Here is a 27,287-nt window from a genome sequence, read left to right on the forward strand (position 1 = left end):
GAAAGCAGGTACCAATACACAACATTTCAAATACAAAGCACTACAAACACAAAGCCCAGAATTATCAGAAAGCTTTGGCTTAGAAGTAATCAAGACTGACTTGAGGAACTGTGACAATCAGAGGTAAACTATAAAGGAAAAGTTAAAGATAAACTTTAACTAAATTAGGGATGCTAGCAAGAGTAAGCTTCTCTGGCAGTAAGAAAAGGGACAATTCACTGATAAAGCCTAAAACACTTAGGCTTCACATATGGGATGCTGGGGATTGAACTTGGATCCTAAGCAAGGCAAGTGCTCTACCCACTATACTATGGCTCCGGCTCAAGACTGTGTGCATTTTACACTTTTTCAAGCTGTATATATCATAACACCACTCTCTCCCCCAAGGACTATAATCCTGCACCACAATCTGTATGGTCCCCTCCACCCTTTCAGCACACACAGTCACTCTCACTTTGGTATCCTTAGTTTTACAGTCAGAGCCTAAAGTTTGCCTGTGTTTAACTTTACTTCCCTGCATTGTTCCTTTGTACACTGCCTAAGTGGAATTACCTTATATTTGTCTTTTTCCTATTTTATTTTGCTTGGCACATGCTCTCTAGTTTCTTCCATGTTGCACCTAAGGGCAAGATTTCATTTTTTCTTATAGCTAAGCAGTTATCCGTTGTGCACAAACACCATATTCTGTTGCTATTAATAACAATGCTACACATTTATTATCATGTTGGGTCATGTTGTGTCTCTTCCCATTAGAATGCAAGCAGACTTCATTTAGCTGACTGCTAAACCTTTAGGGTTTCAATATTGCTTGGCATTTAGTAATAAATATGAAACGCACGGCAAGATTGCTTTGCATTGGGCACAATGCCTAACACGTTGTAAGAAGCATACAATTTATTTTCATTTTTATAGCCCACGGATTCTAAGCCTACCTCTGCAAAGGGTTGCAGGGGGCAGGGAGCAGGTAAGAGACAAGGAAGGTGGTGATTTCATAAGTGGAGCTTGGGATATCATCCGCACCCGGAGGCTAACGCCGGTGGCAGACCCCGCTAGGGCTCGCCCACTGCGCATGCTCCGCTCGACGGGGCAGAGTCTCCCGCGTCCAGACCGCCTACAGCTCCGACTGGCTGCGGGTAGAGTGAGTGGCGTGCTGGCCACACCCCCCTGTCCGGCCACCCCCACCCTGTCCTTGTCATTTGCGCGACTAGGCCGGAGAGAAACGGGCACTTCGGTTCTGGACAGCATCTTGGGAGGACGACTCCAGGTGAGTGCTGGCTCTGTCCTCGCCAGATGTGGGTATTGCAGCTCGGTCCCCCATGGGCTCAAGGGGGAGGGCTGTGAACCCGTCTCTGGTGCTCAGTAGCGCTTCACTTTAGCATCTGCAGGCCTGGGCATTTAGTCCTCAGCGCCCGCGCCTCTGCCCCAGGAGCCGACAGGTGCCTCTTCTGCAAGAGTTAGCCTGAGGCATCTCTCTGAGTGGCCCTGGACTCGTGTGTGTGTGTGTGTGTGTGTGTGTGTGTGTGTGTGTGTGTGTGTGTGTGTGTGTGTGTGTGTGTGTGTGGCGAGCCTTTTAACCTCGGAGACTTCCAGAAAGCCTGATTCCTAGATCTGGTCCCTCCAGTCTGTTATTTCCCTTAGCTCCCGGGTCTAGGCAACTTGCCCGACTCTTTGAGCTTGTTAGCCGGAAGGCATTGTGGAGAGCCAGCTTTGGCATTGGTCCTGGTGAGAGATCCCCGCGATATTATCATTTTGCTTTCAACACTTTAATCTAGTTGAACCTTAGTTTCCTAAAGAAAAAACCAGTATTTAAGAGCTTGAAGAGTTGTTGAAGTAATAAAACATATCAGAAGCAATAGGAGCATAGGTTATTATTTTATAATAATTTTAAAAGTAAAAATATTCGAAACGTAAAATAACCAACAAGTAGGTTTAGGACTTCTCTTCAAACAGTGAACTAACAGGTAATGTAACAGTCTGCCATTTTGCTAAATGTATTAATTATGCTCACGATAGATATTGTATATTAAATATGTTCAAAATATGTATTGACAATCTTATATGTTGCATATCGCCCTGCTAAGGTCCTGAAAATTCCAAGTTAAATAAGACACTAGCTCTGCCCTCAGAATGGCTTAAATGAGTGTGGACTGGCATTTAACTGAGAGGCTGCAATGCAGAAAGAAATAAATTGCTGAGAATTCAGAGAAGCATGTCTGTATTGGAGTTTGAGGCCCCGTGTGATGCTCAAATGGTGGAGTCCCCATGCCTTGCATGTGTGATGCCTTGGGTTCAATTGCCAGAGCTTCACACCTCCCTTACACTTCCTGTGGGGGTCACCTCAGATGCACAACAGTATATCAAAAAAGAGAGTCATTTGCTTAGAAAGGTGAGGAAGTTTCTTAGTGTTGTGTTGGATGGAACATTTTCAGTTGAGTGCCTTCAGCTGTTAACTTTATGGAGCTTCCCCAGCAGGCAGCTGGCTCTAGGATAGTGACGGAATGAAAATTTCAATTATGACTATACTCTTATTTTCCCTGTTCAGACTCTCCTCATTCCCTAGTGATACTGGACATCTTGGAGGTTGTTTTTATGATAATATAAAAACAGGATCTCTATTACACCGTAAATGTTAATTTTAATGGAAATAGTGGACTTGCTTTGCCAGTTCACATTCAAGGTGTGCCTCCTGTCTAGATGTTCCAGGTACACTACCACTAAGAGAAGTAACTCCAGCACCACCAGGAATTGCATCAACAGTAAATTCATTTATAATATCCTGAGAACAAAACCAGTTTCTTCAGATTTATGGAACACTCAGCTTAAGCACACATCATTGAAAAACAGCTGTTTTGGATGGGGACAGGACTCCAGTGGTAGGCATGTGCATGTGAGGCCCTTGCACAATCTCCAGAACTCCATTTTCCCCAGCCCTGCTGGAGTGGCCCTTCTCAAAATAAAATAAGATAGCTGTATTTTCTTTTGGTCATGCAATAACATAATAACATGGCATATGTACAATTTCATACATTTTGATATGAATATAACTGTGAAATCATTAATTTTTTAACCTACTCATCACCCCAAGGGTTGGTTTGTCAAGCACCTTCTGTTTACTTCCTGTCCTCTTCCTGGGAAGGCACTTTAAGCTATAGATTAGTTTTCTTTTCTTTTTAGACATTTAAGTAAATGAAATCATATGGTGCTTATTTTTCATATGGTGAAATCATAGGGTGCTGACTTCTTCCTCTTGGCTTTATCATTTGGAGATTATGTTGTGTTATTGTGTATTTCTTCCTTTACATTGCTGAGTGGTATGCAACGTCCGCAGTCTGTTGATCTACTTACCCATTTAGAATATTTTTCAGTTTTTGAGTATTTGATATAAAACAATTATAGACATTTTTGAACAAGTCTTTGCACGTGTGTACACTTTGAATTACCTTTTGTGTTTGTGTGAGATATGGACTTAGCTTTAATTTTCATGTGTGCATCTCCTTAAGTGATTACATGCACCTTAAAATAGGTAGGAGGCCTGTGCTGATGTCCCAGCTCTGCAGGTCACCATCCTTGGAAGACATATTTCACTTTGACTTTAAGGCTTTTGCTATGCTGTGTGTTTTGTGTTCCACTGCTAGAAACTACATGGTCTTTGCTGGAGGATCTCAGGAGGAGAGAAAGTGGTGATGTTCTTCCCTCAGTTTCTCCTGTAGCCTTTCATTTCACATGTTCCCTCAGGTGATAGCTCTGTCATATAATTTGGGATAAGAAGAGGCGTGAATAAGTAGTGGAAGCAAGAACTACTGTTTACTGAATGTAAAGATGTTTCAATCATGATTGGAAGAGAGAAGTTGTGTGTGTACGGGGTGGGTCTCAGGATCCGGAGTTATGTTGGTCTTTTTTTTCTCACCCCCATTTTATTCTAAGTCCTCTGAATGCTAATTCTCCAGAATGGTTTGTAGAGCGGAGACAAGTGGGGTGTGGTAGGTCCAAGGCAACTGGGATTGGAGCACAATGAGGGTTCCAATAGAAAATAATTATTTTATTTTTTGTTTTTGTTTTTAAAATGTTTTAATTTTTGCTTCCACATATGGCAGGGGTCATTTGTTTCATAATTTTGCCTACATTTTATTTTCCTTAAAGCTGATTCGTAGTGTTTAATGGGAGCATTACTCGACTAGCAAATGAAATGATTATAAAATTCAATTAAGTAGCAATAAACTGTTTTATGCAGAATGAAAATGCAGCTTATGAGGTTGATTGTCTCTTTGGTCCTTGGGACCCTGCATATGGAGGTATCTGGACATGAGCTGACGCCTGTGGATCCTGAAACACATATGAATGTGGTGAGTTTTTCAAAGTCAATTGATTTTTAAATGCATGTGATGAAAGTTTATTGTTTTCTTAAATCCCACATGTGGCTCTATATAAAGCCACAAACACTAATTTCTGTATAATTCTTTATGTCTTATCATATCTTCTGAATATTAGATGCAATTTGCCAGATTTTCCTCATTTGGTAATACGGATTTTACCAACTCATTTTACTCTTAATATTTATTCTTAACTAGGTAAGTGATAACATAAGATAAATTTTCTTCACTAAGTCTAACTGAATTGTCTACAGCTTAATAAACTGTTAATACTTTGCAGGAACATTACTGCTGAGTTCAGTATTGACAAATTGTAGAGCAGTACTCAGAGATAAAAGTATCTGAAAACCTTCCTGTTAGAGTAAATTAGCAAAAATAATCCTGTAACTAAAACATTTAAAAGTTATATTAAGTAAATAATAAACTATGGAAATACCTCATTTAAGCATAAATTATTGGGAAAATGAATGTTATGAAAGAAACAACTTTAAAATAGACATTTTAGTGACACAAGTGCAACTAGGCAATCTTAGAGATAAAGTAATAGTAATCCTAGGGTCTTGCTATCGTCTTACTTACATGACATATGGTCTCATGTCAAGATCTTTCTTAAACAGATTTTTTTCTTTTATCCCTCTTCTTTAAATTTTTGCCTATAAAAATGAGAAAACTAAATACTTTTAGGTATTTATGGTAGTTTAATGATAATGATATATGATGTTTTATTATGGTAGTCTCCTAGAATTGACTTATTCATATCCCACTGAGCTCAATTGTGCCATAGATCTTTTCTTATGGAGAAGCAAATTTATCCCTATTCATTTTCATCTTTTTTCATTCCTCAACCCCATATATATATTCTAGTGTAATTATATTCATCCACTGATGAAATGGATCCATGTCTCTGCTTTGCCCCTCTCCACACACCCTCACCCTGATTAGGCTCTCTTAAATAAAGAAAAGTGATAGGTTATCATATTAGCTGGTATATTTAGAAAATAGAAGTGTTTATTTGATCCTGGGAGTCTGGATGCAAACAAAGAGCCAATGATGATAAAATTAGATGCACTTGGTATAGAATTAGCTAAACTAATGAAACCAAGGTTTAGCCAAGTATCTGTGAATATAATGCATAAACAATGAAGGATTTACTCTTGGAATGGAATGCTGACTGTTGGATTAAGTGACTAAATTCTAATAGCTTTTTTATTTCTTAAATTAAGCCTCTCCTGCATTTAATTTGTCCTCTTTTTTGCCTGCTGCTGTGAAAAATCTTTTAAGGTTCTGTCCCCAGAACCTCCATTGGTCTTTTTCTCCATAGACTGAAATTATCTCTCACTGGGGCTTCCCTGCGGAGGAATACTTCATTGAGACAGAAGATGGATATATTCTTTGCCTTCACCGAATCCCTCATGGCAGGAAGAACTATTTTGGCAATGGTATGTGTGTTTTCATGGGAAGTTAGGAAAGTTCTGAAAAGTTATTGCACAGGTGGAATTTGGCAAGTTTTATAATAACTTCAGATTTTACTTTAAAACATTGAAATGGTTATATTTTCAGACCAAAGAACTAAAAGGGCTATGATTGTTCAGGCATATAAGAATACTTCTTTCAAAGAATAAGAATCTCTAATTTCATCACTATATCACTGTATCACTGTCATCCCATTGTTCATCAATTTGCTCGAGTGGGCGCCAATAACGTCTCCATTCGTCCCTGTTGAGTTCAGGGTCAGGGAAATGAGGTCCATTATTGTTACTGTTTCGGCATATCGAATACACCACAGGTAATTTGCCAGGCTCTGTTCTCTGTTCTCTATTTTCATATTTTGCTTAAATATTAAAATATTAGATGTGTTTGAGGATATACTAAGAATCTTTACTTTCTTAGTTATAAGGAATTTGGTTATTTAATGAATGTTGTAAGTATTAAGTAGATAACATTTACTATTTGAAATTTAGTTTAATTTTTGAATTGGCTATATAATCACATAATTTAAAAATCAAGGAGAATATTTGTGAAATGCCTCACTCTCACTTTTTCCTCTTTCTACAAAGTTTCTTTTAATAATTTCTTGCTGAAAATGTCTTTAGGAACAAATGAAAACACATTATAATTTTTCCTATTTCCCGTTTAATAAAAAAGTAATGATGCATATTCTTTATTTTATAAATTTTTACTTAATATTTTGTAGATTTTTCCATAAAATGCACAGAACCCTTTATAATTCGTTCATTTAGTACTTTTTATAGATGCCTGATGTGTCACAGTATAGTTATGTATTTTTACATCGTGGTGTAGTTAAAAAGTGTCCTACTAATGAGCACTTGACCATTTCCAGTCTTCTGCTAACCAGTATAATTGCTAGAAATAATTTTGTGTGCAAGTTTTATTTATAAGATAGAGAGTTTGGAGTTAGGATGACTGTGCATTTGTGATTTTGAGAGATATTTTAAAATTGTTTTCCATGTGGAGTTTGTTCTTGCTTAATTGGGTAATAACTAACATGAATTATTGCTCAAAGATTTGGAACCTCAGTAAAATCAAGCTTGGAAACTATGTCTCTTGTCCATTTTCTATGGCTTCCTTAGATTTTCTCTTTCTATAGCACAATGAAGGCAGATAAGTAATATCTAGGTGACAGTGCTGTGTCATGGAATAGAAGCGAAGTGAACTGATTCTTACTGTGTTTTTAGGTGATAGAGAAAAGAGTTAGGGACTTCGGCTTCAGCTGCCCCTCAGGACTTGTGTGCTTTCACCTCCATATGCTTAAGTCTTTTTCTGTAAAAATAATTGTTTAGCTAGAATGAGCTCAAAGTTCCCCCTTTTCATATTATCACTTCCTTGTATTGGGGTTCATATTCTTTCACTCTCTTTTTCTTTGTGGGGGCAGTGGAGGGGGGAGGAAAGCATGTTTGTATGGGGGCAGTGGGTGCCCTTGAACTTTAGAATGCAGAACTAGACTGAAAAGTATGCTTGACTAGATTTGATTGTAACATGAGGTCCCCACCGTCTTCTGCTCTTTACAGACAGACCTTCCTGTGGCGCATCAGTGATGTGTGTATAACACAGCTCAGAGGGTTGTTTTAAAGGAAATCTATGATAAGTGGCTCAGTTTTCTAAGGTGCCTTTTCTCAACCAGGCATCATATAAGGCCCGCGTGAACCCCTAGGACCTTTGATGAAAATTGCATTAATGGGTGGTGACAAATCATGAGATTAGGGTGCTAACCAGAAGGACAGAGGGGGCCACAAGAATAAATCAGGGTTGCATGGTCAGAAAAGGCTTAGAAACACTAATCTAAAGGAATTTGTAATTTTCCTAACCATTGCTCAGGTGCTTCTCTGCTGGTTTGCATTTCTGTAGTCCCAGGCAGACCCTGAATGAGGACCCTTCACTGTCCTTCACTGAGCGATAGCACAGCGGGTAGGGCATTTGCCTTGCACTCGGCTGACCTGGGTTCAATTCCCAGCATCCCATATGGTCCCCCGAGCACCACCAGGAGTTATTCCTGAGTGCATGAGCCAGGAATAACCCCTGTGCATTGCCGGGTGTGACCCAAAAAGGAAAAAAAAGAGTTATTTTGGTTCATTTGAGCCAAATTAATTACTTTTTAAAAAGAAGATATAATAGTTTCCTTCAAACTGGATTGATCATGCCATTTCCTCTTCTGACTTCCTCCTCTGTTAATAACACCATTGCCCTAATGACGCTCTAGAGACTGCAGAATCATAGGGACTTCATTCTTTAGGTGGCTGCCAGATTCTCTCTGGCTCTACAATTATGTAGTTTCAGTTCCTCCTTTTCTTCATTTTTCACCAGACCACCACCTGACCTTATTTTCTTGTTACCATCTAACTAGATCCCTGAAATCTGCTCAGAAACTAAGAAAGAATAGCTCCACTTAATAAAATTTTTTTCCCAGTAAAGTTACATTAACTTGTAGCATCATAAAGATTTTAGGTCATTTTAGGTTTTAAGGCTTCCCATATATTAAAAAAAGAGAACTCAAAATAGGAATATAGAAGTTCATTTTTAAATCCTATATATAATATATATAATTTATATAATAATATGTATTTTAAACCATATAGTTCTTTTAATATATAATCAATTAAAATTATGATATCTCTCATGATGTATAATCATTATATACACATATAATATAAGCATATATTAATATAATATAGTATATAGTATGCTTTATTATATATTTTTATATAATCCTTTCCTTTTGTCCAGTTTAACTTTTAGCTCTCCAATCATTTGAGCAGAAAAAAAGACAAGTTTTTCTCTACTCCCAAATGCTTTGCTAAGATCCCTCACAAAGGGATTGTCTTACTCCATTGTTAAGTCTACCTGTTGTAGAGTAGACATACTCAAGTGTCTTTTAGTCACCTTCCTCATACCTCTCTGTAGCCACTCTTTGAAGTCAGAGTCTATTTCTTTATTTTGTACATCTCTCATAACAACATCTCTCATAACAACTCTGTGGTCTGCAGTGCTGGCCTGAGTTAAAATTCCACGGGTATAGTACTCAGAATTGGGATTTTTAACAAAATAAAGTGTAATGGAACCCTCTCTAATAAGATGAAACAAATTTATATCTCTGTACACACAGATATGACAGAGTTTTAGCTATGTGGTACCAGAAAAATATGCTCTGATTTAAGACAAACTTTTGGTTAAGTTGCTTCTAATTAGGTTGTTTAGAACATAGTGAAAACTCTTGGTTGGCCATGGAGCATATATGTGTCAATTCCTAGCTAAACAAACTTCTCTATTCAGTGTTGACCTACTCACACTTTGCATGAACTCCATAAGGGAATTGAAATTCAGAACTCATGTAAATTTGTAGGGAAGTGATTCTATTTTCATCTACTCAGTTTTATTTCTGAAAGTCATGGGATATTAGCTCTAGAAGGATCTGAAAATCTTCCCTGTTTCAGAGATTTAGAGAGTTTGCATTTGTGGGGTGGGGGTGGAGAGGCGGGTACTCTCCTAAACAATGCTCAGAAGGTTCTGGAGGCCAGTTGGTGATTCTTGGCCATGACAGTCCAATGCAAGGGCCCAGCTATGCAATGCTTAGAGCTTGCATTTAATTAAATTAATTAATTTCTTAATTTTTTTTTGTTTTGTTTGGAGCCATGCTGTTGGTGCTCAAGCTTTACTCTGATTCTGTGTTCAGGGATCGTTCCTGGTAATAGGAGTTGAACCCAGGTCAGCTGTGTGCAAGGCAAGTGCCCTATACTCTGTACTATTGCTCTGGCTTGGGAGTTTGCATTTTAAACACACTCCCCAGTGGATACTAAGTGGATACTTCCTTGGGTTTGAGAACCCATGTTATATAGATCAATATAATTTTTACTGGATGAGACAGCTAGTTCAAAGAAGGATAAAGATCAATGTAAGGTTAAAAGATAGTGGCTTGTGACCAGTGTGATTATGGATTCACTGTTTTGTGAACTACAAAGAACATGTCCTTACGTAATATGGATTGAGCAAGTTAACCCCATGATTGTCAGATTATTTGTTTTATTTGACTGAAACAGGGAATACATAAAGGACATGCCTAAAATATGTACAACAGCAGCAATAACAAGGCAGATTTTCATCTTGCCTCATTAGGAAATCAATCTTTTAAGTATAAAGAGTAGAACATTTATATCTGAAATATTTTGCTTCTGATTGCCTGGCCAATGTGAAAAATAACCTTCAATTTCTGGAATGTGAACACTAACCTTCAATCTGCACTTTCGGTTTTTGAGCTGTGATCCTGGCAGAGACTTCTAGGGGTTGTTTTCTTTAGAAAATTCCAAAATTTCCTTTGGAATTTTCACAATGAAAAATTCGCAATCTGATTGAACTAGGTCTTTGGAGAGAAAAGCCTTTCTCTGGTTGTTTGTTTTAGGGGTCTGACCCATTTCTTAACTTTCTGGTTCCTTATCTGTAATTTTAAAGGAATAAGAAATAAACACCGCATTTAAAAAATTGCAGTGCTCTCTCTCATCTGTGGAATAGAGAATAACAGAGTAGGAGACTAACACCCAAGAATAGTAAAAATAAGTACCAGGAGGCTGACTCCATGGCTTGGAGGCTGGCCTCACATTCTGGGGAGAGGGCAACTCAGAGAAGGGATCACCAACTATAATGAGGTTGGAGGCCATGCGGGGGAAGAGTGATGCGGGCTGAATGTAGACTAGAGACTTAACACAGTGGCCACTCAACACCTTTATTGCAAACCACAACACCTAATTAGAGAGAGAGAACAAAAGGGAATACCCTGCCACAGTGGCAGGGTGGGGTGGGGGGAGATGGGATTGGGGAGGGTAGGAGGGATGCTGGGTTTACTGGTGGTGGAGAATGGGCACTGGTGAAGGGATGGGTTCTCTAACTTTGTATGAGGGAAACATGAGCACAAAAATGAGTAAATCTGTAACTGTACCCTCACGGTGATTCACTAATTAAAAAAAATTGCAGTGCTCTAATCTGCTGTGCAGAAGCTCTTGATTTATTAGGACTAATTCCTCACCTCTCAGCCCCACTCAACAGATGTGAGTCATTAATTCAACAGTGGGGCTGGGCCTCTCAAGCTCACTGACATTAAACCAGGCTTGCTTAGTGCTCTGATGGCACGGTGGGAAGGAGGGCTGGAGTGTTCAAGCAAGAGACATCAGTGCCAGCTGCATAGCTGGTCTTTTATATGCAGCCTGGGACTTATGAAAAATCAGAATAGGAAGGGTTGAAGAGTACTCCCTAACTCTCCCCTCCTCTGTCATCCACTTCACTGCTGCGTAGCCCACTTCCACACAATCCAGGCTGGTAGTACTAAATATATAGTTTTGTAGTTCTCTGCTAACTTCCCTCTTAGCAATTAAGATAGTTAAGACACTAAATAATGATGCTTAAAATCGATAGTTATATATATGCATATATATAATTCCAGACTGTGAGCTATTTGAGGTATAATGCCTATTTTGCTTACTTTTTTCATCATTTCTGCCAATGCTCAGTCTCTGCAAGAGCTATTATAGTCCTGGGAACCTTCTGGCTTGCTTGAACAAGTCATGGATACTTTATTGGATTCCTTGAAGAGGCTGCCTCGGGCCAAGAGTTTCCTATTCTTGAGCTCAAAGTTACTTGTGGTCATAATACAAGAGGTCCTACAGCTGGTAAAATAAGAGACTGTCACTATGGTTAAATGTGAGTTTGTCAGTAGTCTTGGGTTAAACTCGAGCTCCACTACTTTAGTTCTGTGATCTTGAAAAGATGTTTCACCTCTCTAGATTTTAATATTTTCCTCTACTCAATGGGAGAACCAATGCAATTTCATAGGCTGTTGTGACAATTAGGTGAACTGAGGCACAGAGAAGTATTGCATCCTGTATAAATACAGCTGCAACTTGGCTTTTCATTTTTTAATATCATCGTGAGTTGGATAGCAGTGTCTCATGTCTACTTCCTCAGTGTCTGGTGACTGGGAATGTGCTGTAGACTGAATATCCCCAACCATCGATCCACCCTAAACTCAAGATAGTGACTGGAGGTGAGGGGATTTAGGAGGCAGAGTCTTCATGAAAGGTATCTGTGCCCCTGGGAAACTGACCCCAAAGAGATCCCTTGTGTCTCTGCCTCATGAGGCCATGGCAAAAACACTGCTTCTGTGAACCAAGAGACAAGCTCTTGCCAGACACTGGGTCTTCCAGCACCTTTGACCTTGAGCTTCCCAGCCTGAAGAACTACTAGAAATAAATATCTGTTGTTTACAATGGAGCCAAATCTAGGCATTCTATTATAGAAGCTCAAATGGATGAAGACAGAATGGAGTTTTCACTAGCAGTTTACAACTGCTGGTCCACGGACAAGTGTCAAGGGTTGAAAACTACCAATCAACCATAGTAATAATTAACTGCAGGTCCTTGAACTGGTGCGCAGACAGGTGTCTGCCCCTAGCTGAGGGTTGAAAGCCACTCTTCCAAACTTTAAGGGAAGGAGGGAGATCTTTATGCCAAGATTTGTTTGCTGTGGGCAGGATATGCTGAAGTGCAAATGTGATAGGGAGAGCCACCAATGGAGGTCAGCATTGCTTGATGCCTCACTTGGTGCCTCCCTCTCTGAAATGTGTGTCTCCTGCTCAGTGGGCATTTTGGACTAGAGCGAGGGAGTTTTCCAAGGAAGCAGTTGGGAAATAGGTGGAGGTGCACAGAAGTGCAGAGGGAAGAGGAAGTCACCTAAGATGTAAAGATGGACACTTTGCTGTCTTCTGACCTGGATTTGAGTCGACTTGTGTAAATGGTATGTCTGAGGGGGTAGATTCATCCTTCTCCTTTGATGCCCATGTCCGAGCTCTTCACTAAAATAAAATCTAAAAAAACATAAAATCTTTCATGAAGGACACATCTTGGAAAGCACAGGTGCATATGTGGGTGAGTTCCTCTATAGGTATGAATAGTCAATGATTATGTTTGTTTTGGGGCCATATCCAGTGTGCTAAGGACTTACACATCAGATGCATACAAGGCAAATCTCTTACCTGCTGTACTATCTCTCTGGCTCCTAACTAGTGATTATTATTTCTTTCTTCCATTTATTTCTGTGTTATTGCATTTATTCATCAAATTGCTGTGGACTGAGTGCTTGGTGCAGGGGACGCACCAGGGTGCAGCTCTCTTGTGGTAGATGTACATCATGAGGGCTGGGGTCCCTTCCCTACTCTGTGATCCAAGCATTTAGCAGGGTGAGCTGAAAGTGTGTGCGCTGTGGTCTGGCTAGTGACCAACCCACACTTCTTTCCTAGAATTCCCTGTGGCTGTGCTGATGACCACATGAATTCTCATGTATTCATGAAAGAAATGAGCACAGTTGCCATCTGTTACAGATGAGGAAACAGAGGCTTATTTGGATTAATCAGCAGCTGCTGGTAGAAATCTCAGACAAGATTTCTGGGGCTTGTTATTGACTTCCCACCCTGCCCCACGTCTTTGGGCTGTAGTCATGGCCCTGATGAAGCCATAGGCAGGAAAGTGCTTGATTTGGGTCACTATGCATTAATGCTTATTGCTTGAATTCTTAGATTTAGATGCTTTGGAGATAAATCTCTTTCATGTTTTCTCCAGCTTCTGTAATGCTACAATGTGTGAATATAATTGGCATCCCACTGATGTTCCTTGTTCACTATACTTGGTGATATTTTGTTTGTTGGGGGCCATACTTAGCAGTGTTCAGGGGTTACTTCTTGTTCCTTGCTCAGGCATCACTCCGACAATGCTCAGGGGACCATTTAGAATATCAGAGATCGAACTTGGATCTGCAGCATGCAAGGCAAATGCCCAACCCATTGTACTATTGCTCCAGCCCCATACTTTTTTTGAGGATAACTCTTGAAATATAGTTTTTAAAAATCTAACTCTTGAGTATTAGAGCAAAAGTTCCTTCCATATATTCCCTAGTTTGGATAAATGATGATCTAAGAAGATCTAAGAAGATCTAAGAAGCTGGCACTTAAAGATCATCTAGGACCCCAATTGTGCCAAACAGGGATCTCTACCTCTGGTTGACTTCATCTAGATGTATCCAGTTTAAACAAAGTTAAGAGTAGGCTGCATTTAGAGAGCCCAGGGATATTGTCAAATATAATTCTTCACATGCTCAGATTCTGGGGTTCCCTATTCTCTAAGTCAGGGCCATGGCTGATTCTGAGTTCCCGGATGATTGTTTTTAGCCAGTTTGGGAAAATATTTCCTGGCTCGCAATGAAACAGTGCTTGTGTATAAAGGGAATATTTAAGAGACATGTCTCTTACATGTACCACTTCATTTTCAAATGAATTTTCTTTTCTAAAATAAAAGCAACAACTGTTACAAACAACAACTATGGGATGACTGACTTGAGTTTCAGTTCTGGCTCACAGCTCAGTAAGTGTTCCAGGGCAGGTGACTCAGGCCCAGGTTTTAGCTACCTCATGTTTAATAGGGAGGTGGATTGTAACATCTCTGGAAATAGCCCAGATCATGTAAGACAAAGTGCCAGGCACATGATTGGTAGCTGTTAGTGGTAAGTAGTAGTAATAACTGCAAATCAACCAGATACAGAGATGCTTGCTTGGATTTGTGGTACATAATTGGGGCAGGTTCAGGAATGCCCTGAGGGCCTGTGGTTGGGGGCAGGAGAGGTCTAAATCCTATCTTAGGGAACCAGTCCATCAGTGTGTGGTTTGTGCAGAGCTGAGGGCCTACTTTGATGTGTCTGGAGCTTCTCTAGGTTGTCCAGTCTGGAGGACCATTGTAGGGTGCTGTAGTGATGGGATCCTTCTCACTTTGCATTCCTCAGTAAGAATTGATGGGACTGAATGTGCTTTTTTTGATATTTATTTTTTCACCTTTTAATTCACTCACTGTGAGACAGACCCTTAGAAAGTTGTTCATGATTAGATTTCAGTCATACAGTATTCCAACCACTATCCCTCCACCAGTGTCCATTATTATTATTATTATTATTATTATTTCTTCTTCTTCTTCTTCTTCTTCTTCTTCTTCTTCTTCTTCTTCTTCTTCTTCTTCTTCTTCTTCTTCTTCTTCTTCTTCTTCTTCTTCTTCTTCTTCTTCTTCTTCTTCTTCTTCTTCTTCTTCTTCTTCTCCTTTTTCTCCTTCTTCTCCTTCTCCTCCTCCTCCTCCTCCTTCTCCTCTTCCTTCTCCTCCTCCTCCTCCTTCTCCTTCTCCCCTCCTCCCCCTTCCCTCCTCCTCCTCTCTCTCTCTCTCTCTCTTTCTCTCTCTCTCTTGGCATTGTGGTTTGCAATATTGATACTGAAAGGTTCTGATTGTGCTTTATAAGCTGCATAAGTCTTTTTGCCATGTTTTTCTAGAAGCTGCCATCACAGAAGGAGGGCAGGGCCTCCTTTTGTGTGACCTTTAACCATAACATCTAAAATACTCTGCAGGCTTGAGTACCTCAAAAAATAGCAAGGAGCTATACTTGCCTGTGGGAGCGGCAGATCCAGTGAGCCTGTGCTGACAGGCCTCATCGAGTCTCTGAGCCATTAGTTAACTTGACAATGCAGAATTCTGGGTCTGAGAGTCCCTGGAAGGGTGGGTCTTAGGACGCTGATTGTTTCACAGGCTTCCCAGACAGGATTAGGAATCACTAGGTAGGTTCAGAGTAAAGCATTAATTTATGCATGTTGTAGCAAATAATTTCATTTTCATCTTTTATGAAATTATTTGTCCTATTACTCTGGGCCCATCACAACCATCCTCGAATAGAGACCTGTGTAGACCCTGCTGTGGAAGAGAAGGCCAGTGCCTAGGGAGACCCCCATCAGGCATCTTTTGTGAATGTGGACTCGGTGCCTGCATGTTTGGAGCCTGCGTAATCAATCTCCTCTTTGCCTGTGCCCATATTTGGCCCTGGTCAGTGGACAGCACTGCAGTTGCTTCTCTTTGCTGATTTACTGTGCACTATTTTAAGTGACCTTGATGCTAAGTCACTTTTGCTTCAGGGCCAACGTGCTTTCAGACATTTGCCTCAACCTTCAGCCCTCCCTGAGCCATCTGGGACAAGTTAGAACTACTATAGGGCACAGTCCTTGTCCTCTGGAGTACAGGGACTAAGATTAAGAACTGCCCGAGCTGCCTCTGCTTTTCATTCCAGTGCCTCCATTTGTAGGAGAAATCTGGGTATTAAACTCCTTTTGTACCACATTTTGCTAGGAACTGTTCATATGACATTTCATAGCTTATGACTCCCTATTAAGATGTATTTTACAGTTCCACATTGCAAGAGCTATAAATTTCAGGGGGTATTGAAATACCTTACTCAGAACAGCATATCCTAGAGAAGATAGGCTTGAACATGTTAGTCTAATTTTAAGTCTCAGGGTCATGCTGCATATATGACCCAAAAGGCAAAAAAAAAAAATAGTGTACTCTTCTGACTGCTTAAGAGGTATGAGAATGGGCCTTTTCACTCCTGTTTATGTTCCCTGGATAAAGAATGCCTCGCATATAGTCGGTGCTCAATAAATGCTTGTTTCATGAATGAGTGATTGATTAATCCTGATAATTAAAGGCATATAGGCAGGTTTTTTCATTTTCAAGTTCTGAAAAAGCATCATCACTCTTTCGGGTATAGGTGAATAGTATATAAATTGTGTAGATATATGTGTATGTATAAATATAGGTATAGATTTATATATGTGTATACATATATAGTTTCACATTTAGGTGTGATTATTTTTCCTCTGATTTTTGTTGCTGTTAGTGATGGGGATTGAACTCTGTGTATTCCATCTCTGCATCACATCTCTGGCCCTATTATTTTTTAAATAATGGTTATTTTGTTAAATTATATTATGAGAAATATTATCAAAGAAGAGTATACATGTGGGGCTGGAGCGATAGCACAGCGGGTAGGGCGTTTGCCTTGCACGCGGCCGACCCGGGTTCGAATCCCAGCATCCCATATGGTCCCCTGAGCACCGCCAGGGGTAATTCCTGAGTGAAGAGCCAGGAGTAACCCCTGTGCATCGCCAGGTGTGACCCAAAAACCAAAAAAAAAAAAAAAAAAAAAAAGAAGAGTATACATGTATTCCATAAATTCTTAAGATAGGTTTTTTTTTTTTTTTTTTTGCTTTCTGGGTCACACCCAACGATGCACAGGGGTCACTCTTGGCACTGCACTAAGGAATTACCCCTGGTGGTGCTCAGGGGACCATATGGGTTGCTGGGAATCGAACTCGGGTTGGCCGCGTGCAAGGCAAATGCCCTACCTGCTGTGCTATTGCTCCAGCCCTTAAGACAGGTTTTCTGGTTAAATCAGCAAGTCTTAGTACTAGATAGATAAAAAGAGCCTAATTTCACTTCCACCTTCCTAGAAACTTTACTAAAGTAATTTTAGGAGTATCTTGCCTCCTCTCTATATTTGTTGTTGTTATTGTTGTTGGTATGGCCACAATTGGCAGTACCTAGGACTTACTCCTGGCTCTGTGCTCAGGGATCACTCCTGGTGGGGCTTGAGGGACCTTGGGGGGTGCTGGGGATTCAGGTTAACTGAATTCAAGGCAACCACCCTACCTGCTATACTATCCTTCTGGCTCTGCCTCTTCTATGTTTTAATTGGCTTCTGTGACATTTGCCTTTGGATCTTTCACTATATGTTTGGCAAGCTCTGTTTTGAAACCAGGTGCTAACTCTTAAACATGGATGTTTTTCAGGTCCCAAACCAGTGGTTTTTCTGCAGCATGGCTTGCTCGCAGATTCCAGTAATTGGGTAACAAACCTGCCCAATAGCAGCTTGGGCTTCATTCTGGCTGACGCTGGCTTTGACGTTTGGATGGGGAACAGCCGGGGCAACACGTGGTCTCGGAAACACAAGACTCTCTCAGTTTCACAGGAAGAGTTCTGGGCCTTCAGGTATGCTTGAGTTGAGGGTGACAGACTTCTATTCCCCTAGTACCTTTGCAGATACCCAGGAAGACAGGTGTCTGGAGGGGGTAAAGGTAGTTCGGAGAGGGGAAATAATGGCTTGTACAAGTTTTAAATTGTTAAGAATTTAATTTAAAGATTAAGGGTAAATTATGAGAAATGATTCTGTTTCAGGGTGCATCCAGTCAGAAATATCTTATTTTGGCATTTATTATTATTTCTGTCAGAATGGCTAGTGAATTGTGTTTCATTAACCATTCTTCTTCCATGTGTTCCAAATGTTCACTTTCCGATTTCCGGAAATTTTCCTCTAACTGTAAGCATTCATCATTATATAGCATGTTATGTAAGTCTGCTCCCAATCTGTTTTTATTTTGTAAAATTAAGATTCAAATTACCTGTCAGAAGCTCCTTGGAGACTGAGGGGAGAGGCTATAGGGAGAGTGGCCTATTGATGGACCCAGTGTCAGTGCTGCAAACAGTTGCATCTCTGTCTAGGGAGACTCACGCACACACAGCAGGCACTGGTTGAGGCCTTGGTAGTAGTTGTCAGAGAAGGTCAGCGCTGGGAACTCCTTCAGGTTCATCTTCTTAGTACAACCAGAGCCAGCCAAGGACATGACATACACACATGAGCACTCTCGTTAACTCACACATGCATACACGAATATATTCTCACATCATTTATAATAGCAAAAAATTGGAAGCTACCAAATGTACTTCAGCTGTGAATGGAAAATTTAAGTGTGACATGTTGATAGAGTGAACAGTCTTCCACAATAGGTGATGGTTCAGATGAAAATAGAGGTAGAAGAATACCTAGTCTTAAATCCCATTTATGGAGAAGTTTAAAAATGGTTAAAGATAATTTTGATGTGAAAAATGAGGGTCATGGTTTTCTTTTTTCTTTTCTTTTCTTTTCTCTTCTTTTCTTTTCTCTTCTCTTCTTTTTTTTTCTTTTCTTTTTTTTCTTTTTGGGTCACACCCGGCTTACTCCTGGTTTTGCACTCAGGAATTACTTCTGGCAATAGGGGACCATATGGGATGCTGGGAATTGAACCTTGGTCAACTGCGTGCAAGGCAAATGCCCTTCCTGTTGTACTATTGATCTAGCCCCCGGGTCATGGTTATCTTTTGGAGGTAAAATGGGAAAGCCTCTGCAAACAGGGAAAGCCTCTGTAAAACGGGCTGTTTTGTTTTCTCAAGCTGTATATAGTTTGTGATATAAATCACCAAACTGCACAATTATTCTTGGTGTGCTCTTTTATTTGGATACAGTGTCTCAATGCCCTTCCCCATTTTTTGTATGACAGTTATGATGAGATGGCAGAATATGACTTACCAGCTTCAGTTAACTTCATTCTGAAGAAAACTGGCCAAGAACAATTGTATTATATAGGTCACTCTCAAGGAACCTCAATTGGTATGTATGTAGCAGAGTTTAGGAGTTGATAAAATGTCTTACTACAGAGTTGACGTATGTTCTTAAAAGTGTAATATTAAAATAAAAATGATTCATCAGAGATGTCAGCAAGATGGCGGATGAGTCAAGACTAGACTCTAGACTCTCTTGACCTTTCCAACTAAGGCCTCACAGTGAAGCATAGGCCCTGAAAAAGGCCTGTAAGGCCAGAAAAGCAGTTCCTTTATAGGGGGTGGTGGTAGAAGACCTTTGAGGGGTCAGCATAATTGTGGGTAAGATCCCCAGTGTGTCCTGATATCTAGGATTCTGTGACTTGTGAACAGGAGAGAGGCTGGCCTTACCTGCCTATCATTTCTGTCTTCTGCAAGGCAATGGTTCTCTCCACAGCTGGGGTCATTACTGGAGATGGGCATGGGGGTAGGATGAGGATGTGGGGAAGCGGGAAGGTGAAAGTGTGGGATATGGTAAATATGGTGAAAATGTGAGGAATGCAGCCTTGTCTTACCTGAGGTTACATTATTGAAGGAACAGGGATGACCATCTGTTCTAGCCACATAGATTCCTTGGTTGAATTTTCCAACAACAGGCCTTGATTTACTAATTAAATCAGAATCCCTCTCAAGCATTACATCCCTGGAAACATTATTATCTGCACGCTTCTTCACTATCACAAGAGAGCATGGTGGCGGATGGCAGGACACCCCCACCCCCACCCCCTGCCTTTTCAGAGAAAGTTCCTGAAGGTGTATTCCTGTTATTGTCCTTTTATTTCCACAGGTTTTATAGCATTTTCACGGCAACCTGAGCTGGCTAAAAAGATTAAGATCTTTTTCGCCCTGGGTCCTGTGGCTTCACTCGACTTCGCTACAAGCCCCGTGACTAAACTTGAACTTATTCCAGAATTTCTCCTGAAGGTATATTTCCCTTTTCTCTCCCTCTATCCCACAAATTTCTTCTTTAAATCTGAAAGCTTGGTCATCAGAGGGAGTGATGGAATTTCTTCTCACTTCTTACTTTGATTTTCTTCCTCACCTCTTCATTCTGAATTTTAGATCTTGGGGAGTCAGGGAAAGTGTATAATTAACTCTATTTGGATCTCCACATTTTAAGGGTAAACAAAACTAAATGGGTGAGACCATAAGGAAATCTGAGAGAAGATATGTAGGGGTGAACTAGAACTGAACCCTAGAAAGTTCTAGGGTTGATAATGCTTTTGTTGTAGGCAGGAAGTTGGTGACAAAAAATGTGCCTCCCACATGCTGGGGAACCAAGGATACTGCTCTCATATATTATGACAGTACCTAAATGAAATCTAATAACTTCATTGGGGATTAGCCATAAAGCTCTGTGATCCCCAAGCTCTGTTCAAAAAGGAAACAACTTTTATAAGAGCTCTTGCTGGAAAAATAGCTAAATATTGCATTTGTCTTGCTTATGTGAGACCCTAGATTCAGATTGATAGAGTGTGATGGTATAAATACACTTAATACCACTTCATCAGATACCTAAAATAATTACAAAGGAAGTTTTGTGTTATCTGTGATTCTATCACAATAATTTTTTTAAAAGTAATAAAAAGGCAACAATTCAGTCAGTGGACTGGATTTTGGATTAGTTGTATGTCCCGTAGTTAGACACACTGATGATCAAACTCAGGTTGAACTCTTTCTTAAGAGTTCTTCTTAGAAGTCACTACCTACCCATCAGAGTGTGGTGAAATTTTTGAGTATGTCTGTGGGATGAGCAAACATTTTCACACTTAAGGTCTACAGTAAATTAATTTTATTTCTACCCCTCCATCCCACCCTTTTTCCATTCTTAAGACTAAATGCCATTTATGCACCTTTGCCATAATAAATGTTTGACATAGGTATCTGAATCGGAACTGGTAGTTCTTGAAGACCTTTGGCATCGGTCTCTGCTTTGAGGGTGGGTTGCAGAGTCCTATGCATCAGGATGCAATGCTGAGATATTCTCGGGTTACTGTTTATTTTGCAGGACATACTGGGGGTCAAAGAATTTCTTCCTGAGAGTGAATTTCAGAAATGGCTGAGCACACACATTTGCACCCATGCTATTCTGAAGGAACTTTGTGGAAATATCTTTTTTGTTATCTGTGGATTTAATGAGAGAAACCTAAATATGGTATGTTTATATTGACTTGCTTTAAACATTCGATGACTTTGCTTTGTCAGTGAATGTCCTTATTTGTGTTGAAGGAATTAGGGTGTGGGGAATATGATTGACCACACTAGATCTTTTAAGCAGCATTTGTCAACCACTCGTGGTGGGGACTGGGGGTGGGTATATGGGCCTTTGTGGGTTCCTAGGCTATTTCAGGAGTATAAGAAGTATCAGAAGAAATGAATAAATGAGGACATAACATGATATTAGCCAGTCAATTGGTAGAACAAGAGGGCAACAGGAAGAAAACAAGATCAGAAGGAAGCCATATCAGTAAAAGGATGAAAAACACTGGTCTAAATGTTCTTTTATACATTGGTGGAGGAAGTTCACACTGGTGGTGGGATTCGTATTGGAATATCGAATACCTGAAATAACTGTATTATGAACAACTTTGTTAAGTCACGGTGTTTAAATAAAGTTTCAAATGGAAAAATATAAAGGCTTTTTAATTTAAGAGGTTGTAGGAGTCAATTTCACTAAGTAGCCAGAAGACCATCTGTTACTATCCACAGGCTAGTTAGGGTAAAATTCCTATATTGTACTTATATGAAAGCTATTAAATGAGGAAATCTATCACAATTTAAATTTATTTTCTAATTTATTCAAGTGATTTGTTTTTTTAAAAAGATATAAGTGTGTTAAATTCGGAATAGCCCTTATATTTTATTAAATAAATGTAGATGTACATCATATACAAATACATTATTTTATTTCATAAAATGTAGACCATTGGCCAACAAAAGACTGGTGTTTCTAACGTTTTGGTGTTTGTCATTTTGTATTTTGGAAACAGGTTTTAAAATTTTGGAATGACATTTTTAGAGAAATTATACAGTGATGTTAATTTTTCTTGAAAATAGAAGGAAGCTGTGATTGTTATATAATTTTTTAAAAATTAAGAGCAGTATGAGAAGATAAAAATGGCCAATAATGTCAGTCCATACAGCCCCCAGTTACTTTCATACAGACACATTTTCTTCATATGTGTCACATGATGTGGTTGTTTCTATTTTTTAAGACATATTTGTAGCCAAAGAATTTTCTTCCTGCTCTTAATCTCCAGTATTTGAGATTGTAGTGCTGGAGATTGTTTTGAAATACAAAATAGGTTGCTCATTATCCAAGCCTCCTTAAAAATTTTTATTTTTTATTCCATGATTATTTTGCAGTCTAGAGTGGCAGTTTATACCACACACAGTCCTGCTGGAACTTCAGTGCAAAATATTTTACATTGGCGCCAGGTGAGCATCACAGGGGATTGTGTAAAATCAGCCTTAGCAAATTCAGTGTGCTTCCTAAAGCCCCACTCTGTGAACCTTTCCTGAACAGCAAATTGTCTTCCCCATAGAGCTGGTTTTCTTTCCTTTCTTGGTTCCTGGCATTGTGTCCTATATCTTGGGTCCCTGCCCTGCGGCAAACTCTGTGTGTGACTTCACTTAACAGCTAATGCGATTTTCTTGTTTCCTTTCTCTTCCTCCCTCTATTCCATTCAGTTCTTGGGCTGGAGCAATAACACAGTGGGTAGGGTGTTTGCTTTGCATGTGGCTGACCGGGTTTGATTCCTCCCTCCCTCTCGGAGAGCTCAGCAAGCTACCGCATGGCAGAGCCTGGCAAGTTCCCCATGGCATATTCGATATGCCAAAAACAGTAACAACAAGTCTCATGATGGAGAAGTTACTGGTGCCTGCTCAAGCAAATCGATGAACAACGGGATGACAGTGACAGTGATCTTAAACTGAAGTTTGGAAATGAAGATAATTTTTGGTATTGAGATAAAATTGATTTCTGAGAACATAGCTTAACTCTAGCAATCTGTGATACCATTTCAAATTTATGTCAGAGTCTAAATTTTATCCAAATTATCTTCACTTTAGACAGCTAACTTTCACAAGTTCCAAGCCTACGACTGGGGAAGTTTGGCCAAGAATTATTTTCACTACAACCAGGTGAGTCTGCAGTCTTCAGAAGTAAAGTGGGCCTCCAAATCCTACCCAGGAGGCTGAATGGTCAGGATTCCAGCAAGGCTCAGGTGTGTGGAAATGTTTGGGAAGATTGAGGAGGTAGTGTTTATTTCACTTCTTTCCATTCCAGAAACCCCAGCTATGGGGTAGGTGATAGGAATGGGCATGTCCCCCTTCCTTGCTCTAGGCAGCATTTGTAATGGCTGTGGGAGCAAAATTCCTTAATGGCTAGAGGATCTCAGGCCTGGTAGTTGGGCCTGGTAAATGGGTACAGAGTGTGTGTGTGGGCATGGGGGAGAATTGACCAAGCTAAGCTACACCCCTGTGCTTTTTCTTTCACGTGTAAATGAACCGGCTTTATTTTGCATGCTCTTAAGGTAGAGGAACTTAGTCCGATTTTTTTCTTATTTACTTCTTACAACTGTCTGGTGACCCAGGTGTGAATATGTCAGGCTTAAAGGTGAGGAAACTGAGGCTTTGAGAAATTCTTATGACTTATGTTAATGCCACAAAGGAAGAGGAAGCTGGAGGACTTGATTTCAAGAAGAGTGTGCTAATGGCTTGGTTAGTCTGCTTCTCTGACCTCAAAGAGAGAAAGATGCCTTTCTTCTTGGGTGTTAAACTCCTGTCACATGCCACATGCCTCTGGGCCTGAGACATCAGCTCCAAAGCTGGTGATGATTCTAGTTGTGTGGTTTCAGGTTTTTTTTTTTTCTTTTTTGTCTGAGTAAGAGTAACTTATAAGTGTACAATGGTTTTACAAGTTTTGGTCTTCCCTCTCACCCCATGCCCTCCCCCATCCCATACATTGAGTTGCTTATTGATGGGTGTGTGGACTATGATTTTGTAGTTTCAATCAGCAACCACAGTTTGTTGTTTGTTTATTTTAACTATAGAGTTCCCCTCCCACTTACAATGTGAGAGACATGAAGGTACCTGTCGCCGTCTGGAGTGGGGGCCATGACACGCTGGCCGACTACAAAGACATCAGTATGCTCCTGCCTAAACTCCCCAACTTGGTGTACAGCAAGTTCATTCCTGAATGGGAACATCTCGACTTTCTCTGGGGCCTAGATGCCCCCTGGCGGCTCTATGATGAGATAGTCAATCTAATGAGGAAGTATCCGTGAGAGCCAAGCTGGACAAATTGACCAGGGTCATGTCAAAATTCTCGCTTAATTTCTCTAACATACTTGATTTTCTGTCTTAAATCTTTTGTATTTTTGTATCCTAGAAGATGATGATAGTGACGATGCCTTAATTCTCTCCGGTTAGTATCAGAAGCATGGTCGTTGTATTTGTTTAAGCAGTGGTGAATGTGAAGATAATTCCAACCACAGTGCATCCTCGCTAAATCATTAACAAAACATTGCTGACTTGTGACTAACACATGACCACAAAGTTTAACCTTGTGGTTCAAAATGTAACTCTAGGGGTCAGAGAGACAGAACTGGGGTTAGGCACATACAGATGACTGCACCCATCAGCTCTGCATATGGTCCCCCAAGCACTGTCAGGAGTTAGCCCTGAGCAATGTCGGGTGTGGCTCAAAATCCAAAGTAATAATCACGGTGATGATGATCATGATGATAAATAAAATAAAATGTAACTCTATTGCCATTTTAGCCCCACCCGGGTACCTTGACATATGGGGTAGGGTTTTCAAATGTGCTGTCTATTAACAAATAACCTGACAATTGAATGGATAACTCAGTTCCCATATCATTGCCTTAACAAACTCTCCAGTGGAATGGTTTTATATGTAGGGAGCTGTATGAACTAGTCTCCTGGTTCTTGTGGTAGGTAATGTGTGAAATTCAGTGATACCCCAATGATACTCCAATGACTGATTAAACTTAGTGGCAATAGTTGTTACTTAGAAAATGTTTATATTATTTAGCAAATGGTTCAGAATTTTTCAGGGAGAGCCTGAAAAAAAAAACAGATTGCAGGGGCTGAGGAGATTGAACTATCCTCAAGGACTAGGAGTGCATGCTTCTTATGGTGGAGACTCTGAGATAGATTCTGAGCATCACATACCCAGCATCACTGGTTATGACCCTGGTGGTCCCTGAACACTGCTGGGGAGGCTCTAAAAGCAAAGCAAAGCAAAACAAAAAACCTAACCCAAATTAGACTCAGTGAAAACCAAGAAGACCACTGTAATTAAAAGAGCTTGAAGACTGATAGACACAACCACTTACACTCATGAGCATACAATTCTGTACCTCTCTTTCTCTTTTGCCTTGATTTAACTGTGTGGCAAGCCTTATCTGTAAAGAACAGCCTGTGGAGAGACTTTGCTACTGTTTCTCTAACATATATATGCTCTCCTAACCAGCTGCTACAGCTCAGTGAAGATATACTTAGATTCAAAGTCCTGCCGAATGTTCTAGTTCATTTTCACACAAAGTAACCGTGAATGCAAATGCTTTAAGATGAATGCAAATGCTTTAAGATTAAATCTCAGGGATTCTTCCTTTTTTTTTTTTATTACTTTCTGTTTTGTATGTATCCCTACTGTTAATGGACCCATATAAAAATTGTGCCCTGTCAACAGCAAGCTTTTATTCTCCTGCTTTTTTTGGCAGTTGCTTTCTTGCAATACTACTGGATGGATAGGATGAAGATTGCTAAGCTTTTTCTGTTATAGTTACTTTGGTTACAATAATTGATGATATCGGTTCATATGTGCTAGTTATGTGTGAACAGATCAATACTACTTTGTAGCATTTTAAAAGTCATAAACTTTCAATAAAACTCTGCAGAGCCTCCTAGGCGGAGGCATTGTGTATCTGTGTGTATTATTCCCTTTTATTTAATAGTCTCTTTCTCATTTGGCAGGATTTAGATTTTTCTTTTGCATCTTCTTCCCCTCCATTTGCTCCTTGTCAATCCTGTGAATGTTATGTGGTATGTTTGATTCCTCTCCATGGGGAGGAGAGTATGTTCTCATGGCCAAGGAGGGTTACTTGGAAATATTAGACTTTATCCTGCACTAGTGAGGCTGAATGGGATAAGAGTGGAGTTAATACCTTCTGGCTGGTGCGGACAGGACCGCCCATTCAACTTCCTCACAAATGAAGCAAACCAGGCAAACAAAAAAAACCTATCCCACTCGCTTCTAATACCCAGAACCTAATCCAAGACCTGTAGTAGATTGAGTCACTAAATATATATCCTGTCACCATCAAGTATGCAAAGTGATGAAAATGCACAGTTAGCTAGAAGGAGGTAGATGCATAAGTATCACCTGGGAGGATCCAAGGCCTGACATGGAGGTTGTTCTTTTCATTGGAACCCCAGAAGAGAGTACAATTGTACCGAGTACAAATACATCCTCAGGAGACTGCTACTCTCTGAGCTGACTTCAGAGTCACCAAGGAAACTTTCTTTCTCTTTTGGATGAAGTGAAAGTTTAGGTCAACCACTTACACAATTTGGGTGGGATTGGAAAGAGGCAGTGAGCCAGTTTATCTTGAAGCTTTCCCATCACCATGGAGACAGCTAATCCGATGATGAGTTCAGGGCCCCCGGGGACTAAGTTTCTTTAGCTCTGTTTGCTACTTTGGAGGTTCGTATGGATGCTCTTGAGAACTTGTAGTCAATAAAATGCCCCAACTCCAGGCCATAGAAATTAGAAGGGACCGTATTCTATGGAGTGCTCTTTTCACTGGTGTGGGTTTTTTCTTTTCTTCTACATGTGTGAATACACACACACACAGAGTAGGAGGGAAGAAGAATGGGAGGGAGGAAACTATGGAAGTCACTAATTTTAATGCGGTGGATGCAGTTCCTGCAATGTGTTCTGGTGTGCAACAGTTATGTTGCTGAATCCATACTGGGAAGAGACATCATGCTTCTCTTATCCTGTCTTGTCTAATTTTTTGTAAAACAGTATTTTATGTATATAGCTGGAGTTCCTTTC

At 40.1% G+C, this 27,287-nt stretch overlaps 1 protein-coding gene across 1 annotated transcript; it reads left to right on the forward strand.

Annotated features, from left to right (window-relative positions):
* The first annotated feature begins 1,176 nt into the window (after nt 1–1,176).
* Nucleotides 1,177–26,153, forward strand: LIPA (lipase A, lysosomal acid type). Its single transcript, XM_012932488.2, has 10 exons — nt 1,177–1,264; nt 4,232–4,343; nt 5,692–5,809; nt 17,578–17,776; nt 19,102–19,211; nt 19,989–20,125; nt 21,210–21,356; nt 22,568–22,639; nt 23,273–23,344; nt 24,256–26,153. The coding sequence occupies exons 2-10, from the start codon at nt 4,233–4,235 to the stop codon at nt 24,487–24,489; spliced, it is 1,200 nt and encodes a 399-aa protein (XP_012787942.1). The 5' UTR covers nt 1,177–1,264; nt 4,232; the 3' UTR covers nt 24,490–26,153.
* Nucleotides 26,154–27,287: the final 1,134 nt, after the last annotated feature.

Source organism: Sorex araneus, chromosome 11, assembly GCF_027595985.1.
Source record: "Sorex araneus isolate mSorAra2 chromosome 11, mSorAra2.pri, whole genome shotgun sequence".
Lineage (NCBI taxonomy): Eukaryota > Metazoa > Chordata > Mammalia > Eulipotyphla > Soricidae > Sorex > Sorex araneus.